Source organism: Colletotrichum orchidophilum (assembly GCF_001831195.1).
Source record: "Colletotrichum orchidophilum strain IMI 309357 chromosome Unknown Scaffold_68.1, whole genome shotgun sequence".
NCBI lineage: Eukaryota > Fungi > Ascomycota > Sordariomycetes > Glomerellales > Glomerellaceae > Colletotrichum > Colletotrichum orchidophilum.
The window spans coordinates 118,484-136,003 of record NW_019173024.1 but is presented as its reverse complement, the minus strand read 5'-3'; the positions used below and the strand labels follow the sequence as shown (position 1 = coordinate 136,003).

The window sequence follows — 17,520 nt, the reverse complement described above, 5'->3', positions numbered from 1 at the left end:
GCTAATACGTCCTTCAGATCGTTGGATCCATGGCTTTGGACCCAACTATTCGTATGTGACCCTCCAGCATGACTACATGCCAGACATTGACGCATAGGCTGTCGGCAGGTGGCATACGAGTTGCCGAGCCGCGAGAGCCGGGTCAGGTACGGGAACGTCGCGAGTTCTTAGAGATGAGCCATATGAGCATTCACCCGATCACGGCCCCGTCGTGCCCGACTAAAGGCTGGGATCGGCAGATATTGCTCGCGTACGAGGCCAGCCGTCCAACAGCGGGACGGCAACTGGTAGACAAGGTGTGCGTTGGCAGGCTAATGGTGAAAAGGAAATTTTTTCTCCCCATCTAGTATAAGATGGGCTGAGTGAGATCAAACATATTGATATTGGGCCCTTGCAGACTTGGAGCCGCGGAAGCTGGGCAAAAACACACCCAGTCAGACCAGGCTAAGTAGTATAGCCAGACAGACCGAAGATCCACTGCAGGTGTCCTGATGATAGATTGATGATGTGCTTTGTGAGAATAACAGGGGCATACCTAGAGGAGGATCAGAGACCAGGAGCTGGGAGGTGACTGGGGTTTGACCGCGAGCGACGAGATGCCCTCGAGCACTCCAGCACCCCCAGTTGTGGGCGGATAACCCCTGTCAATCCACAAATTCGCTTATCCGAGCATTCCAGAATGCCCACTGCGAAGCGGAGACTCGAGAGGCGGGGAGTCGATACGGTGAAGTACGTACCCGTCCCCGCCCTCGTCTCCCCTCAGATGAATATCCTCGTCCAAGTTCCGTGCCTAGCGCGATGTCCAACCAAGTCCAAGTAAACCGCGAGAACAGCTTTGAGCCCTCAAGCCCATGATTTCGGAGACCGAAACTCGAGGACCAGGATCCGTTGTCTATCAGTTGGTCGGTCTCCTTCGCCATCATATGTTGCCCATAAACAGCTGGTTGAGGAAAATAGCTGGTGCGATGATCGGAATCGACTGGCAAATTAACCGAATGGATGGGTTTGTGTTTCCCCAAGCCTGGTCAGGTTTGTCCTCTTGCGGGTGCGCCGGTCCTTGGCTGTCTCCGATGTTCTGGTAGTGAACCCGAGAGGTGAAGTCGTCGATGCCCGGCGTTGCTTTGCTCAGTGCCGCGTTCTCATCAGTAGGCTTTTCGTTCACTTCCACTACATCCTCCAAGCAGGCGGAGAACTTTCGGATCTTGGCCACCGAGAAATGCCAATATGCTCCAATATTTCCAGTGCTGTCAGCATCCTTCTCTCCGCACACCAACCTCTTCGGTAATAAGGTGGACGCTGAGTTGTATGTTTCTCGTCTCCATGGCAGTCGAAAATGCTCGTCAGCCTAAGCTCGTCGGGTTGTCGGTGTCATATCGGGTTGGACAAGGTCGTGAGGTGTAAATGATTGAGTAAAAGCTGCAGCCTCATCGACTAGACCTCCTCGTGTACCCAAAAGACTGAGGACGCACAAGTCACCCGACTGAAGCGGTGCGATCATGGCTGGGGCCAATGACATACCCAACCTCACACAAAGAGTGAGATGCACCTCGTCTTCTTTGCATTGCTGGCAGAACTTGGCGCCAACCTGGCAGGGCTGCGACTCCAATATCCGTCCCTAACCCGCTCGTGGTGCCTCTCCAGTTCTATAATTACATTGCATCTTGCATTTGCAGCGCAATGGCACCAGCGAAGAAACTTGTGCCATCCCATCTTTTGGTTAGCCAGCGTGATGCGAGGGTACGAAGTCCCACCAATCATGCCGATATCGAGGGCACACCCTGAGTACGATGGCAAATCCCGTGCTCGGAACATTGGAAAAACTCTCCCAAGTCGCAGACAACTAGTCTGATGAATTCGCAGTGGCGGTACGCCATTGTCCGCGGACGTCGCGTTGGGCTTCTCGTGGTCGGGCCCGGTCGGCAAGTGTTGCGAGATCGTGGTGAGGAGACGACATGGTAGTCGTAGTCGCCCTCGTCGTCTCACTGTCGCATCCATATGGGAAGAGAAAGAGGGATTCCCGCATTTGGGGTCCCTTTTGATGAGAGCTGCCATCAGTTTGAAACAAGCCGAATGTTTGGTGATGCCATTCAGGTCGACAGTGTACGATCTGGCCCATCGATCAAAACCTCTCAGCGCCCCTTTCTGGGCAGAGCCTTGGCTTGTTTGAATGAAGCATCATGGCACGGATTCAGCCCGTCGGCTCGAGCCATGGGTTTGCCCCCTTACCACAAAAAAAGGAGGCGGGATGGCAAAAAACATCGTTTAGCACATCAGAATGTTGCCCCTGTTTGCTGTCAGGCAGAGGCCGCTGAGCTTGAGGGGTTGAGGGGCCCGAAGTTGAGCTGGGAGGAAGGCAGCGTGTGCAACGCAAGTGCTTTCTCCAAGGCGCCGCGCCGGTCCCTAGCCGAGAATGACGAGATGAAGGGGAGATCTTGGCGTGGATACTTTCTTCTTTTCTTCCTGAAAGAGCTTTAGAGAGAACGAATAGGGCAAAAGAGAGACGTCTTAGGGGAAGAGTCATCCACTGGCGTTGTTCTCCACCACGTGTATGCCGCCCAGTGCAAGGGGCCGTTTGTGGCTTGGAAGCTTGGATCGGTGTTGAACGGGCGGTTGATGGGGATGGTATCGTGGAGGACGGACCGGAAAGCCATTGATAGGCTCGCGCCCCTCGAAGCAAGGAACCTAGCTGATGAGGGGGGGCGGACGGGGATGAAAGTGATGATGGAGGTGGCGTGGGGAAAAGATTAGATGTGATGCAGTAACGGAGAGGACGAAGACAGAAGGAAACTGAGCCGGGGTGAGAGAGACCTCGCACTCATGCAATACCACGCATGACTTCCCGAGATGCAATAAAAGACTCTGCCCCATTGCGCTCCATTACACGAATGGAGACTAGCACGTAGCGGGGGCGGATCCGTCGCCCTCATGCCGCTGTGTTGCATATTGCATGACATATGCATATGTATATGCATTGGTACGCATCCATGGGGAGCTGACCGAAGGTTCCTTGTCTCGTTCCTCGCGCCAATCATTTTCTCCACAACGTATGCCTTTCTTTATATTGCTGTGCTTCGACACATAACGTCGTCTCATTCGACTTTGGACTCGATTCCAAGCTGCCAAGACAGTAGCTTTCGTCGACCTCTCCAAATGTGCATACGGGATACGGAGACCGAAGGAGCTTTCTGTGCGCCGCGCTCTGTCCGTACTCTGCAAGCAAGCCTCATCCTGGTTTTTTTTCAGCTTGCTTATACACCCCTTCTCGCCTTGTCGGACCCCTGTCAATACCCTCGCAAGCTTTCCGTCAAAGACGACCTCCAAGAACTTTTTTGGAATATCGCCAGAGAGGGAAAGGAATCTCTTCGGTGGAAGTCGTGGCCATACGTGATCGACGCGCCCAAGGCCGGTGGCCAAGCAAGCACGCCCTCGGCCTCGAGATGTGATGGTAACCCCAGATGGTAACCCCAGCGTAGACTTCGGCCATTTTCGATTCATCTCGATCCAGCAGTACCCTGGCCCGCCGCTTACGAACCCCGAATACGGCCATGCAGCAAGATTGTCATGTTCAAATTCCGCGTGCAGTTCCAAGAAAGCATACCTCCTCCAGGCCAGCCGAGCAGGCCGCAGCTGCCCACTCCCCAAAAATTGGTCCTCAGCAAATGTTGACGGGAGGCGTTCTGCATGACATCAAGCGTTGAAGGAGACCTCGGCGAGAGAGTGATGGGCAGACAGGGGAGATGAGTGTCTTTGCCTGCCTCATCCATCCGGGCTTGCCAGCTTGGCCATTCCAGGCTGGACAGTGTTTCTTGTAAGTGACGGGAGTCTGGACACAACCGGCCTGAGCAGAATTCTGCCATTGTCGTTCTGCTGATGCGATATTGCGCTATTGTTTCCTTCTCCGTGCAGCGTCGGCTTGCCGAAGCGCGCCTGTGGTCGTGGTTTCGCTCCGGAAGGTGGAACCTTCAGCCACCTTCATGCCGCTTTGCCATGGGCTGCTTTTGGACAAACTATTGCTGATGGTCGCCTGTTTGACTCCAAGTTCTGGCCTGCTCGGGAGCTAGCCTCGACCTGAAACTAACATGTCGTCTTCTTTCCGACTTTGATGTGTCCACGGCCCCGTCGCTATCCCCAGCAGTGTGCCGTCGGGCTGGCTTGAGAGAGCCTCACCACTCCCATGGCGTTTATGCCGTGTGCTGCAAACCAGACGTGGATCCCAATTAGGCCCAGCAACACCAAGCTTGATGCCATGTCTCAATCATCGCTTTGCTCTGGTGCTGCTATGGAGAGCGGCGGCCGCAACGGTTTGGTCTGGGCAACCTCGACAAAGCTGACACCAGGGACAGGGCCAGTATGAGTGGGCTGTCTCCTCTTCCTCCTGTCTCCTTTTGCCTGTCCATCATGTCAGTACCTCAGTCGGCAAGTCTTTTAAACTCCCATCTCCGTTCCTCTCACAAGGGCCTTTCTTCCTTCCTTCTCGTGCGCCCCTCTCTTCCACTCTTACGCCCTTTCCAAGAGCGATAGCCACTTGGCAGTATAGTCGACTTTTCCAAAGGCAGATATCAAAAAAGATCTTCTCCTTCGCCCTTCAAAAGTCTATTCAACCGCTCGTTTTCCAAAAGTCTTCATCGTCCATTTACACCCTCGTCCCATCGCGATGGATACCCAGATGCTCACTCCCGATACCCCGGAGCAGTCTCCGGCCTACCACACCGGTTATCCTTTTAACACCACGGAGAGCAAGTCCGAAAGATGGGATTTTCCTCATCATGGTTACTACCCTATCACGCCTCCCACGGAGGAGTGCGAGTCGGATGAGGAGCTCGCAACTGTTGCAAGCTCCATTGACCTCGAGGCGGAACCTTTGGTGGCCGTCATCGGCGTCGGATATGTTGGAGAGCACCTTGTTGGCAACTTTGCTCGCAAGTTCAACGTTCTCGGTTTCGATGTTTCTGAGGCACGCGTTCAGAGTCTTGGCCAGGAATTCGGCCCAGACAGCAAGGCCAGGTTCACTTGCAAACCTAGCGATATGGCGGCTGCCACCCACTTCCTCATCTCAGTCCCAACGCTGTTGCGCCCAGACCGGACTATTGATTCCTCCTTCTTGAGATCTGCTCTCAAGAACGTCGCCACATATGCTCGTCCCGGTTCAGTGGTTGTCGTCGAATCATCCGTCGCAGTCGGCATGACGAGAGAACTCCTTGGCCCCCTGGCGAAGGAGCGTCATCTCTTCGCCGGCATGTCCCCCGAGCGAGTTGACCCTGGCCGAGTTGAGCCACCCGCATTCGCCATTCCCAAGATCATTTCCGGCTTGGACGACATGGTTCCAGGCTCTCTCAATGCCATTGTTCGCCTGTACTCGCAGGTGTTTGACCATGTCGTCCCTGTATCTCGGCCTGAAGTCGCTGAGATGACCAAGTTGTACGAGAATTGCCAGCGTATGATGTGCATTGCGTTTGCAAACGAGATGGCCGATGCTTGTTTGGGCCACGGCGTTGACCCGTACGAGGTGTCCGGTGCGGCGGCGACCAAGCCCTTCGGATACATGCCATTTATGCCCAGTCTCGGTGTCGGTGGTCACTGCATTCCAGTCAACCCGTACTACCTTCTTTCAAACAGCCACTTTCCTCTCCTGCAACATGCAACGGAGAAGATGCGCGCTCGCCCCATGGCGATTGCTCAGCGTGCGGTCGACACTCTGTGCGCCGAGAAGCTCAGACCCAGCGTCCTCGTCGTGGGTATGGGCTTCAAAAAGGGCCAATCGCACTTGGCCAACTCTCCAGGTCTCGAGCTTGCAAAGAGCCTCGTGCTGACGGAGAAGGTTGGTGTCTGCTGGGTCGATCCGCTCGTCAAGCAGGAGTCCGTACCGCAGATTTCGCGCCTGGATGTCGAGGACTGGAACGCCAAGTCGCTAGAGCAGCGCTTCGACATGATCATTGTCGCTTTCAGGCAAACAGGGCTCGACTTTGGCGTTCTGGACCAGCTCGAGAAGACTCGTGTTGAGATGTGGTGCAACTAAGGCTTCGGCCAAGGTTTGCGGCTGTCTTGGGCTGACGGTGGCGCTTTCCTCAGTCATCACTCCCTCATATTCCTCACAATTTGCTTTTTCCTCTAATCAGAAATCAGTGGGATTTTCATCACTCACTTGGGCTTCTGGCGCATCCTTGTAGCGGCCTGTTGTTTGCGGTTGCTGTACAAGGGAGCAAACCGCAGGTTGAAACGCGCAGATGATGTTGACGACGGATGTAATACCTCGGATTTCCTTGTGCTTTTCCTTTCTCTCTTTCTCTCTCTTTCTCTCTCTGTCTCTCTCTGTCTCTCTCTGTCTCTCTCTGTCTCTCTCATCGAATGGTGTCCTGGCTATCATTTGTTCCCGAATCTGGTTTCTTTTTTTGGTAGATAAAACGGCCGTCGCGTTTTGACGATATCGGTTTCGAGCGTATTTACGGCCGTCCAAGATAGATGCGAGATACATATTCGAGGAATTCGTTCATGTTCCTTAATTTCGAGTCATATTTTTCAACACTCAGTCTATTCAACCTTGCTTGGTCGTGATTATCGTTTGCCGTGAATGAATCGTACCGTGGCCCGCGAGGGTGAGAGGATTGTCGTCGTTGTCGGGCGTAGCTCTGTATTAATCATTCGCGGCAACCAATCCCCCGGGAGATCCGTCGGGGAACACGGCACGACCTAACCGATCTGTCCTCCAAATGCATGCTTTACGCAACTCTCGATTGGGATACGAAGTCATCTTTGGCGGTGCCGAGCTGCCGAGAAAGTTCCCCATCCGCGATGGCACGGTGAGGTCTGGAAAAGGTTGCGGCGCGCCCTGCAAGACTAGCGACCCGGGCGATTGACATATCTGGCATCTGGCGCTGCGGTCCATCCATGGTTTATCAGTCTCAGAGACGTGCTGGCATGCCGCGCTTGTTTCCCCGTCCAATCCTCATATCGCGGTGCATTATCTATTGATATGCGCGACATCGGCAACCAGCCGGGGTCTGGACGTCTGGTTGGCAGCCCTGCCCACATCCCGCCGTCCATTATCTTTGTGACGAGATAAGAGGGTTGCTTTTTGGGTCTCTTTGGGATGGACCGTGGCGATAGTCTGGGAACGAGAGATGCAGGACGGCACAAATACGAGCATGATGCCAAAATCGAGCAGTGTGCGCTGGTCGAAGATGGTGTGAAGGGCGGTGAGCCAAAATGCAGTGCCCAAAAACAGATAGACGTCGAAGGAGAATGAGGTTAGGCGACGGGTTGCTCCTGTGCGATTCCGGGAAAGGTGCCGTTGCTCTCTCCCCCTCCTTTTGGTACCTGAATGCATTTGCGCACGGAGGAGATTTAAGAAAGCACGTATGGCAAAGTGGATGAGAGGGCATGAGTCTCGCTGTTTCAGTTGCCTCTCAGCGTCCGCATTGCGTGTGCCGGCGGGAGTCGGCGCCTGGAAGGCGTCGGCCACGCAGCGTCGCGGACCGCGGGCTCCTGTTTCTCGTACTGCTTCTCAAAGATGACGGTCACGCCGCGCCAAGAGCCGTCAAGCATCTGACAGCATGTAAAGTAAATGTATTGGCAAGGCCGGAACGGGTCAATGTGGCCTTGCTCAACTTCCATCAATCACCACTACACTAACTCCATCAATGGTCTCGTCGCAATGTAGCTGTCAACTCTCTACAATCAACACTCCAACTCGGAATAGCGCACTACCAGGGGCGCGGTCATGTTTTTATCTCCAAACTGAGACCAATGAGGTCTGCCGGTTTATGGAACGAACTTTGCATGTTCCCAGTTCATATCGCTCGGAGGGCGCGCATGCCATCCGGTCAGCGTTTGGGGCAATCAGTCATCTGATACCGCCCACTCAGTTACTTCGGATCTGGGGATTATTACTCTCCGGGGAAATACACCAACTTGAATTGGAAACTAATCCAAGTCTCGCGCAGTCGGTTCATTGGGTAAATGTTGAAGAGGCTACAGAAGTCAACGGTGAAACTGGTTGGCCTCATTGAGGATCCAAGAGTGAACGAGAGATTCTCTACGTGGTGGAAGTCAGAGAGTCATATGACGCTGGTCAAGCATGGCGAAGTCTGTCTAGGTGTGGCAACAACGACATGGTGAAGATGCTGTTCCAATTGCCGTAATCCAGAAGACATGGCAGGATGTTTAACACTGAATTTTTGTTTTCAGATGCTCCTCAGGTCAGGTTTGGTCAGTCAACCAAAGGACAAATCTCAGACGAATTGCTGTGTTTGAAAGACCTTCAGATAGAAGGAAAAGATGACGAGTCAGATACTATGTGTCAAGAGCAAGTTGAGTCCATGCCTAGACGAAAACCCCTAGTCCGGCGTCCCTCCAGAAAGCAAGCAAGGAGGATACATGCGGGACCAGTACAGTTCCTGGACGGAAGCGCGAATCTTCTCAAAACGTAGCAAGAAGCCACCCCGATCTCCCAAGTCCCCCATAGCCACCAGAGCCAAAGTCGCTATCCTCAAACTTGATTTCGCGCCGATGGGTTACGTCCCAATCTAGACGATATCTTCCAGCCCAATTCTTCTCGACAAAGCAAGAAAGAAGGATACACAGAGCTCGGTAGCTTTCGTACCGTTCGTGAATGGCAACGCAAACCTCATCAAATTGCCGCAACAGGCATAGAGCTGTTACCATCACCAAAGCTTCCAAAGCCTCCTCTGCGACGCGCACCGAAATCATCGGATTCAGAGTCATTCTCCCGACGCCGCTTCTTCGGTCCTGGGTGCTCATCTTCCGGATCTATATAACCAAGGAAGTCCAGGTCTGATACTTGCACAGCCTCCTCTCTGACACTGCCGTGAGCTCCCACATAAGCCTTGTGCTTGATATCGATGTTCAGGCCTTCATCATCTTCTTCCGGTATCGGCCCTGTCGTCGGTCCATTATTGCTTCCCTGAGGATTGCAATGCTCTGAAAAGGAGTCGGCAGAGCTGACGGAGCTGGCTGGGCTGGCGGAGCTGTTGGTAGAGGCGGCCGAGGGGCTGCCCTCCTCGGGCTCATCGTCGGAGTCAACGAAGAGTTCCCTCTACCACAGTTCCTGCTACTGGCCGTCAATTATTAGTGAGCAACACTCGCAAGAGATGAGAGGGTGAGAGAGGGCGGAAATGGGATTGCGATGATGGTTGGAGCAAGGGCAATGTAAGTGTACGATGAGGGATCAGGTAGACAAGCTCAAGATCGATGACTATTTTGGGGTGCAAGATCGAAGTGAAGCGACGAAATGACGTCTTTGAACGCAAAGAAGCAGCACAAAACCGGGAAAAAAAGAGGTAGGACTTACATCGATTGTAGACAGATATCGTGGGAAAAGAAGGCTGTTGTTATTGATTGTCTGGTTGGTGATATTGAGGCTCTTCCAGAAATGACTTGAAAGAATTTGCGTTCGTGTCTGGGTGGGAAGGAGAAAGAAAAGAATTCAAGATACCTCACCTGGAGGATTGCTCAAGGGACTCCCTCGTGGGGGTATCCGCATGTCGACTAAACAATCTGGGGCTTCAGTGCTCACGACGCTCATGGTATTTCAAGATGCCTTGGCCTAGTCCCTTGGCTGTTGAGCAATACTTAGGTTCTGTGATGTGGATGGGGCTCTTTGCATGGGGCGATGATTGAGAGCCCCTTACGCTATGTAACTTATCTGGCCCAGGGACACGGCTAGGGCATGATGATGTTCCTTTGAGGCATGAGGTAGAGCAAAAGAGAAGAGAAGCTCATGATCTGAGTTTGGTAAGACCTGTCGTCAGGGTTTGCTGCTTTTTTATTGTAGCAGCTTGTGTATTTAATCACCTTGTTAGATCTGCCATAGCCTGCCTGCTGAAGACCAAAAAGGTCAGTTGGGGCGCGTCAAAAAGACGTCTCGATGAATCTGACAAGGGCTCTCAGGATGATGGACATTCTCCTTTTCGAAGACGGCGCCTGCGATCTGTTTAGCGGAAAGACTGGTCTCGGCCAGGAACTCGAGGCCTCATCCGCCACAACTCAATCATAGATATGACAAGAAGATGTGTTGGCATTCATCATGAAGCCATCGTATTATTCCCTAGTTTCATTTTAATGTATACTGGTAGCGAAAGACTTCCGATGGACGGCGACGACATACTCACAGACACGGGGTCTGGAAAGATACCAGATGAGAGTCACAGAACATAGGAGTAGACCACAATGAAGATGACACGGAGATTAAGAACCATGTATTAAAAGCAACTGGCGTAACCAAAGGGTATTCGGCAACGGGTCCCTGCTCTAAGATGTACATTCTGACTTGAAACATGTCGCGCTCAGAAAAAGCAAGAACCATGGACACAAATTCGTACAAGACTTGTGGGAGGGAGTACTGCCGCTAACACAGTCCAACACAAGAGTCGAACAATCCGGCGGATGAAGAGAAAAGACCGGAACGCCAGTAGTGAAGAGATGCTCATATGCAAAGCCGATGCGTTCATGAAGAAAGGGTGCGGAGGAAGAGTAATTAGTCGCCAAGGGGCATGCCATCGAGCTCATCGAGGAGGCGGCGCCAGTTCTCGGCTAGCATCTCGGAGTACTTCACACGCTCCTGGGCCCAGTCCTGATTCCAGCGCGAGACGTGGAACTGGGTCGTCTGGAAGTAGATGAGTTCGTCGCGGATGCATTCCTTGACAAAGATGGATCGGTTGTGTTGATTGACGATGGACTCCTTGTCCTGCAGAGATTGTCAGTACTGTATCGAACGAGGAAAAAATATTTGACCTACCTTGAGAATCGACTCAACCACCTTCTCAATCTCACCCGGCTTGACCATGCCCTCAGGTTTGGTACGGAGACTGGCCAACTTCGTCTCATTGGTCTGGATCCTCCGCTCGAGGTAGGGAATATTGTCCTTGTCCAGACGTTCCCTACGGTCGAACAGGTCACGGATGCTCACGAGCGCGTCTCGCTGGCGCTTCAGGTCCTCCAACACGCCCTCGTCCCAAGCCTTGCTCTCATCTTCCAAAAGGGTCTGGCACGTTGTTAGATGTCTACTCATGGACGTCAGACCATCATTGAGTAGAGGCACATCGTTGGTGTCGCTGGCGTATGTGTCGGCGCTCGTTTCCGTCAGCGATGTCAGAGACATGGCGATACGAGCGTGGTCCGCTGCAACTCCCTCGCTGCGTTTGACCAGGCGGTCCATGGCGTTACAAATGTTAATGTACAGTTCGGCTGACCGTCGGATGCCGGAGCGCGTCTTATCAAACATGGCCTCGAGGGTAGACGGCAGGGAGTCCTCCAGATTGGGAGGCAGGGCACGTCCCGAAAATTCATCCTGGACGGAGATGGTGGCCTGCTTGCGCCATACAGCCAGTTCCTGATACTAACAATTAGCGAGACGCAGTGGGCCGGGACCATGAGACGCGGCTTACAGTCGGGACAGTGAGGAACATGATGGTGAGCTGCTCCTGGCTGAGAATGGGGTGCCGAACAAGGGCATTGAGAAACCTCGCCAGGCCTCTGCGGCGCTTTTCGATAAAGGCACCGTCATTGGAGAAGTGATTGCCGTTGACTGTCGACGTTAGCGGGGATCATGTAAAAGTTATAAACATGATAAAATGACATGGAGACTCACCAGCAACACGCTTAGGCGGCAGCAGAGGGAGGGCCCTGAACGGGTACCGCTTGTGCAGGCAGTCCAAAAGCCACACGAAGTCGCTGTACCGCCTTACAACCTTGCTACCACGCCGGACGCTCGCAACCTCGTAATTGTGATGTTGGAACATGAAAAGTCCTTCCTTCTCCGGCATCAAAGTAACGACGACGTTCTCCTCTACAGAACTGCCAGAACGACCACTCACGACGGGCCGCAGAGGAGGCACAGTCGCGGGATTCAAATTCGCGTCGCGTCCACCGCTCGCGCCACCAAAGGGACTTGTGATTTGGTTGCTGGGGGTGGGTTCGTTGAAGCCGCCTCCCGTGGTGTTGCCGTCAAAGTAACCACCCCATCCGCCACCTGGCGATGTGCCAGTGTTTACATCCTGACGCCCGGAGCCCCTCTCTGAATCGATGGCCGCAGTCGTGTAGGAAGACATGGTTCGGCCGGCGATGGCAGTGCTCGGCGACGTGCTGTAGTGGCCATTGCTGTTGCCGTTGCCATTTGCTGCAGGGCGCTGGGGGCTGACGCCGTTGGGTCTACCGGGGGGGTCGGCGATGGCGTGCGCGTGGCCCTTGTGTACATCGGGGGAGTTCCATGGGTCTTCGGGCTCTGGGAAGTCCATCGGAGGTCGGCGCAGAGTGCTGGGCTGAGGCGGCGGCGACGAGGGCGATGGGGTGTCTTGGACGGGAGTTGCAGGGGCTTGGGGAGGTTTGGCAGCAAGCTCGGAGACGGGAGGCATCACGGGAGCAGCAGTCAAGCCGGCGAGCTTGGGAAGTGGGAGATCTGGATTAGTGTATTGGCAATTAGCAGGGAACCCCACACAGATTGCGCGCACTGATAAGTGGTAGCAAGGTACGAACGAGGGATAGCTACGAGGGTCGATAGCTCAGCTCGGCGGACAGGGTGCCGAGGTCATGACATAACAAGGTGGATGCTGATGGTGATGGTGATGGGGATGGAAAAAGATTGGGAAAATGGACTCACTTCTGCGTCGCTCGTCGACGGTGTCGAGGCTGATATGCTCGCCCTCCTGTGACAGGGCAATGAGAGCCAGCAGGACGTTGAACTCGCCGCGTCCTACGGCAATGTCGCCACCTGCAGCTGGCACAACCATGGACATGATCTGCGCCTGCTGGTCAGCTCCCAGGCGCGCAGCGGCAAACAGCTTGGCTATGCCGCCGGCGTTGACGCGCCCTCCACTACCATCTTCGCGCACGACCGTGTCAAAGGTCTCGATGTAGGTCTCGGGCACATCGGAGGCAGATAGGAGATTCCGGATGACATCGGCGCGCGACTGCTTCTTCCTCGGGGTGGGCATGTCCCACGGCGAGCTCTCGGCTCCGGCGATGTCGTCGTCGGTAAAGAGCGAGTTGGAGCCGGACTTGGACATGGAGCCTTCGTCGAACAGCGATCGCGAGGGTGCAGCAGAGGTGTTTGAGGGCGAATCCGCCGGCGGTGATGAACCGAAGAGGGACATTATAGGCAATTATGTACTGGCTGCCGATTGCGATTGGGAGGGATGCGAGAGGAGGGTGGTAACGAGTTCCAACGTCGTCGAGGTAGTACTGGAATCTGGCTGGCAGTACTCTGGAGGCCAATTGACCTTCCCTGGATGGATTGGAAGGGCTGCTGGTCGGAGAAGTGCGCTATCCAACGCAAGACACAGAGCGAGAGGCCTCGTAATTGATGCGTAATGGGGGACTTGAAGGACCACGGGCGGGTTGCAGTGGGACGAGATAAGAGAGCAAAGGTGTCCAAGGTGCAGACGGAGTAAGCTTGCGGCTTGCCGAGTACCTCAGGTACCAAAATAAAGTAGGAGCGATCCAAGGCCAAGGCCAACGTCAATGTATCGCAGTAACAGAGAGCTCGAGGTCGATAAGGTGTGGGAGAGCTGCGTCGAGTCGAGTACCTTACAAACACCAACAGGGAAAAGCCGATGATGAAAGGAAGACCGGGGGGGAGGAGTGATGATGCGACAGGCCGCGACAATGGAAGTCCACGCAGCGCCGGTTGACGATGTTACGTACGTACACACAACAGACTGTGCAGCAGCAGAAGCAGAAAAGAAACTCTGCATACAATAAACGAGAAAGGAAAGAATCCAAGACGAAAAGCTTGAAACTTTTTCTCTCCAACCTGGAGGCAAAGCTGGGGCCAAGACTGGAAGCTTGAGACACATCGAGACGGGCCGTGGGCTGCGAGGGACTTGGGATTTTGGAGGGATTCGTCCAGTCTGGGTTGCACGCAGCCTGAATCCCATTGTCCGCCTGTGCCTGAACCAGGGACGGAGCCAGGACTGAACCAGGAGACCACGCTATTGCGGAGCAAATAGTCCCTGTCGTAGGTCAATGTCAATCCATTTAGAGGGGCGCTGGGCTGCCAGCCTGCCGCCATGGAAGCTTCAGGCGCGAGCACCCGACCTGACGCAAGTCATGGCACTCAGTGGGGGGCTAAGGTACCTACCTGCCTTACCTTACTATGTACAGCCTACAGCCTGAGGCAATTACAGGCTTAACAGATACAGTACCCCCAGCACTAGCCACACCACCTCGATAAGCCCATCAGCCACTTGTTCTGTGGCTTATGCCTCAGGCCAAGGATTTCGGTCTTTCTTCGCGTGAACCCGCCGACCCGCGACCTGCGACCGGGCCACCTGCAGCAGCTTCCCGTGAGTGAGGCTCCATTGGAAATTTTGGAGGACTGAACCTGGAATCTTGGGCGTGCCGCTGTTCATCGTCACCACCACCACAACCACCACATCCACACTCACAATGCCGCCACGGATAGTATCGCCGTTGCATGTCTCGACATGCTGTAGCCGCGCCCTGCATCCGTCCACGAACCCCCCGAGCCTCGTCTCCCTCTTCGCCGGCCTGTCCATCGGCACCCGCAATGCCTCCATCCTCGCCAGCCTAAGCGACAACAAGGGAGCGTACAACAAGCGCATCAGACTTGGTCGTGGCCCCTCCGCCGGCAAGGGCAAGACATCTGGAAGAGGCCACAAAGGTCAAGGACAGCATGGTCACGTCAAGCCGTGGTTCCAGGGTGGCCAAACGCCCTTGATCGTCCAAAGGGGAACCAAGGGTTTCGACAACAAGTAGGTGCATTCTTCCGGGCATACACGCCAATGGCTTGTTTCTCGAACAGCATCTGACTTCCGAATGCAGGCGTGCCCCCGTCATGTCCAAATTGAACCTCGACAAGCTCCAAGAATGGATCGATGCCGGCCGACTGGACCCCACCAAGCAAATCACTGTCAAGGAGATCATCGAGTCGGGCCTCATCGGCAGCGTCAAGGACGGCATCAAGCTCCTCGGCCGCGGCAAGCAAGACCTGCGTCAGCCCATCGACATCATGATCTCCCGCGCCTCTGCCTCCGCCATCGACGCCGTCGAGGGCACCGGCGGCAAGGTCCTCACCAGATTCTACACCAAGCAGTCCATCAAGCGCATCCTCCGCGGGGAGAGTCAGAACACGGACAAGCCCCTGCCTGTCGGTAAGGAGTACGTCGAGAGCGTACTCTCCGAGGCCCGCAAGAAGACGTTCGTCTACAGGTTGCCCGACCCCACGAGCCGTGAGGACATTGAGTATTATCGCGACCCCGCTCACCGCGGATATCTCAGCCACCTGCTCAAGGAGGGCGAGTCGCCCAGTTTGTACTTCAAGGTTCCGATTGCAAGGAAGCGCGTCGATAACGCTGCCAAGGAGGCGCGCAAGGAGACCAAGAAGGTTACCCGCGATGATGTCCTCTGGTAGATGCGGGAGACGGCGTTGTGTAGAGGAGACTAAACCAGACGAAAAATGTACCATTACTTTCCGGCGATTTGTATATACACACATTGTATACTACCCCCCCAAGCTCAAAAGCTGGGCCTGTTTTTCACAATCGCCATTCTCCGTCCGATGTTTGAGCGGAAGCAACTAGTCTAGCCTCATATCTGGGGATACAGGCTTGCGGAGGCAACGGGAAGCAGAGTTCGGCCCTACTCTTACATTGCTGACATGCTGAGAACTATCCTGCATAGGCCGCGTGTAGATCTTGCTCATCTAGCCGATTGTCGGGGAAAGATTTGGCTTCGAGGGGGCGCAGACTACATCGAGAGCGGATCCGTGTCGATGGCTTTGGTGCCGGCGGGTGCTCCTACTGTTGGATGGTCAACTCCCATGCGGGGAGCATGAAGAACTGGCGTTTGGTGTTGTTCGACCATCCCTGTTTGCCAGAGTCAATTCGACAAAGTTTTGGACTAGACAAACCTTTGGACTGGATGACGTCTGGTCCGACCATTCACATGCGTGTTCGTTTCTGGGGGACATTTAAGTAGCTGAGGATGGAACGAAAACATTAGGTAGCGCAGCCTGAACTCCTCCATTTTCACTGAGATTACTTCCCCACTAGGTACTTCCTCCTTCAATCAGTTTACTATGGACTCTCTTGGGTTTCTTCAGACCACCGGACTCTTCGCCCTCCTCAGCGTGGCATATAAACTCGCATGGCCCTTCTTCCCCCTTTTCCGCAAATGCAAGCTCCAACGATACCTCCAAGCCGTCAATGGCAAGCCGGCCTGGGCACTCGTCACCGGTGCAAGCGACGGCATCGGCAAGGGCCTCGCAAACGAGCTCGCCCGCCGGGGCTTTAACGTCGTCCTCCACGGCCGCAACGACGTGAAGCTGGAAGAGGTGCGCCACAACCTTGCGCTCGCGAACCCGGACAGGGAGTTCCGCATCATGGTCGGCGACGCCGGGGTCCTTGGGGCTGGATCCCAGCCGTGGGACGTCATGCTGGCTCCGCTGGAGAACATTAACCTGCGGGTGCTCGTCAACAACGTCGGCGGACCGACGGTGCCCGCCCTGAGGCGGCTGGAGGAGTCGACAATGGAGGAGATTGCGGCCAACGTGCATATGAACGCGCTCTTCCCGACGCTGCTCAGTGCTATACTGATGCCGCGCTTCACCAGCTCGTCGAAGCCCGCGCTCATTATCAACATTGGGTCGCTGGCCGACAACGGACTACCGCTGCTGTCGTATTACAGCGGGAGCAAGGCGTACCTCGGTGCGATGTCGACATCCTTGGCGCGGGAGCTGTCGCTGGATGGGATCGATGTCGAGGTTGTGGGCGTAAGGGTCGGGGGTGTGGTGATCAAGCCAGAGCTCAAGACGACGGGCGTGTTTTGGCCTTCGGTCGAAACGATTGCCAACGCCATATTGGACCGGGTCGGATGCGGGAGGGCGGTGTTGATTCCATACTGGGGCCACGCGTTGCAGATGGCCCTTATGGACCTGGTACCCGTGGCCTTGCAGGAACTGTTGTATAAGAGGGGTCTGGGGAAGATGAGGTCGCTGGAGAAGAGTAGGATGTTAGACAAGGAGAAGTGAGGGCCCTCAACAACAATCATGAAGGAGGCCCTAGATGAGATGGAATGGGATGGGCCGAGGATTGCGTTATTTAATGCCCTCTAAACTATGGTCTCTGCTCATTGTATCCCAGAGATAGACATCATCAGCATTTGAGGGATGGTTTGAGGCATCGACATGGTTGGACAGGGCACTGCAAGATGACGATCCATTGTATCCGGGTTTGGGAACGAAGTCATGGACATGAGACCTGAACATCAGAGAGAGAGAGAGAGAGAGAGAGAGAGAGAGAAAAGACACAATCGATTTTTGGGGTGAAGATGGGGATATGTGAATAAGACTCAGTAGTCCAGATGATTAAAATTTAATTATTTCATGCGTTAACTAGGGCATCGGAGCTTTGTGTCCAAGCCACTTTGGCATCTGATAAGGGCGTCAGGAATGTAAGAAGGTAATAGAATAGGTAGGTAGGTAAACATATGGCAAGAAGAGACAGGGTGCATAAGTTGTTTCTTCGAATATAAAGTATGATCATAGAC

The 17,520-nt window shown here is 54.4% G+C and overlaps 7 protein-coding genes across 7 annotated transcripts; 3 read left to right on the top strand and 4 right to left on the bottom strand.

Moving 5' to 3' along the window:
- Positions 1–2,188: 2,188 nt before the first annotated feature.
- Positions 2,189–2,719, bottom strand: CORC01_08157 (uncharacterized protein; the record flags this gene model as incomplete). Its single annotated transcript, XM_022619791.1, has 1 exon — positions 2,189–2,719. A coding segment is annotated over one exon (531 nt), but the record flags the coding sequence as incomplete, so codon positions are not given.
- An 805-nt stretch (positions 2,720–3,524) lies between these two features.
- CORC01_08156 (uncharacterized protein) lies at positions 3,525–3,857 on the bottom strand (the record flags this gene model as incomplete). Its single annotated transcript, XM_022619790.1, has 1 exon — positions 3,525–3,857. The coding sequence occupies one exon, from the start codon at positions 3,855–3,857 to the stop codon at positions 3,525–3,527; it is 333 nt and encodes a 110-aa protein (XP_022473714.1).
- Positions 3,858–4,654: 797 nt separating this feature from the next.
- CORC01_08155 (nucleotide sugar dehydrogenase) lies at positions 4,655–6,016 on the top strand (the record flags this gene model as incomplete). The annotated part of the gene is made up of 1 exon (XM_022619789.1): positions 4,655–6,016. One exon carries the CDS (start codon positions 4,655–4,657, stop codon positions 6,014–6,016), a length of 1,362 nt encoding a protein of 453 aa, XP_022473713.1.
- A 2,610-nt stretch (positions 6,017–8,626) lies between these two features.
- Positions 8,627–9,541, bottom strand: CORC01_08154 (uncharacterized protein; the record flags this gene model as incomplete). The annotated part of the gene is made up of 2 exons (XM_022619788.1): positions 8,627–9,052; positions 9,533–9,541. The coding sequence occupies 2 exons, from the start codon at positions 9,539–9,541 to the stop codon at positions 8,627–8,629; spliced, it is 435 nt and encodes a 144-aa protein (XP_022473712.1).
- A 951-nt stretch (positions 9,542–10,492) lies between these two features.
- Positions 10,493–13,106, bottom strand: CORC01_08153 (sorting nexin mvp-1; the record flags this gene model as incomplete). The annotated part of the gene is made up of 5 exons (XM_022619787.1): positions 10,493–10,702; positions 10,754–11,347; positions 11,403–11,542; positions 11,606–12,412; positions 12,614–13,106. 5 exons carry the CDS (start codon positions 13,104–13,106, stop codon positions 10,493–10,495), a joined length of 2,244 nt encoding a protein of 747 aa, XP_022473711.1.
- Positions 13,107–14,400: 1,294 nt separating this feature from the next.
- Positions 14,401–15,385, top strand: CORC01_08152 (ribosomal protein L15; the record flags this gene model as incomplete). Its single annotated transcript, XM_022619786.1, has 2 exons — positions 14,401–14,726; positions 14,797–15,385. 2 exons carry the CDS (start codon positions 14,401–14,403, stop codon positions 15,383–15,385), a joined length of 915 nt encoding a protein of 304 aa, XP_022473710.1.
- Positions 15,386–16,051: 666 nt separating this feature from the next.
- On the top strand, positions 16,052–17,002 carry CORC01_08151 (short chain dehydrogenase; the record flags this gene model as incomplete). The annotated part of the gene is made up of 1 exon (XM_022619785.1): positions 16,052–17,002. One exon carries the CDS (start codon positions 16,052–16,054, stop codon positions 17,000–17,002), a length of 951 nt encoding a protein of 316 aa, XP_022473709.1.
- Positions 17,003–17,520: the final 518 nt, after the last annotated feature.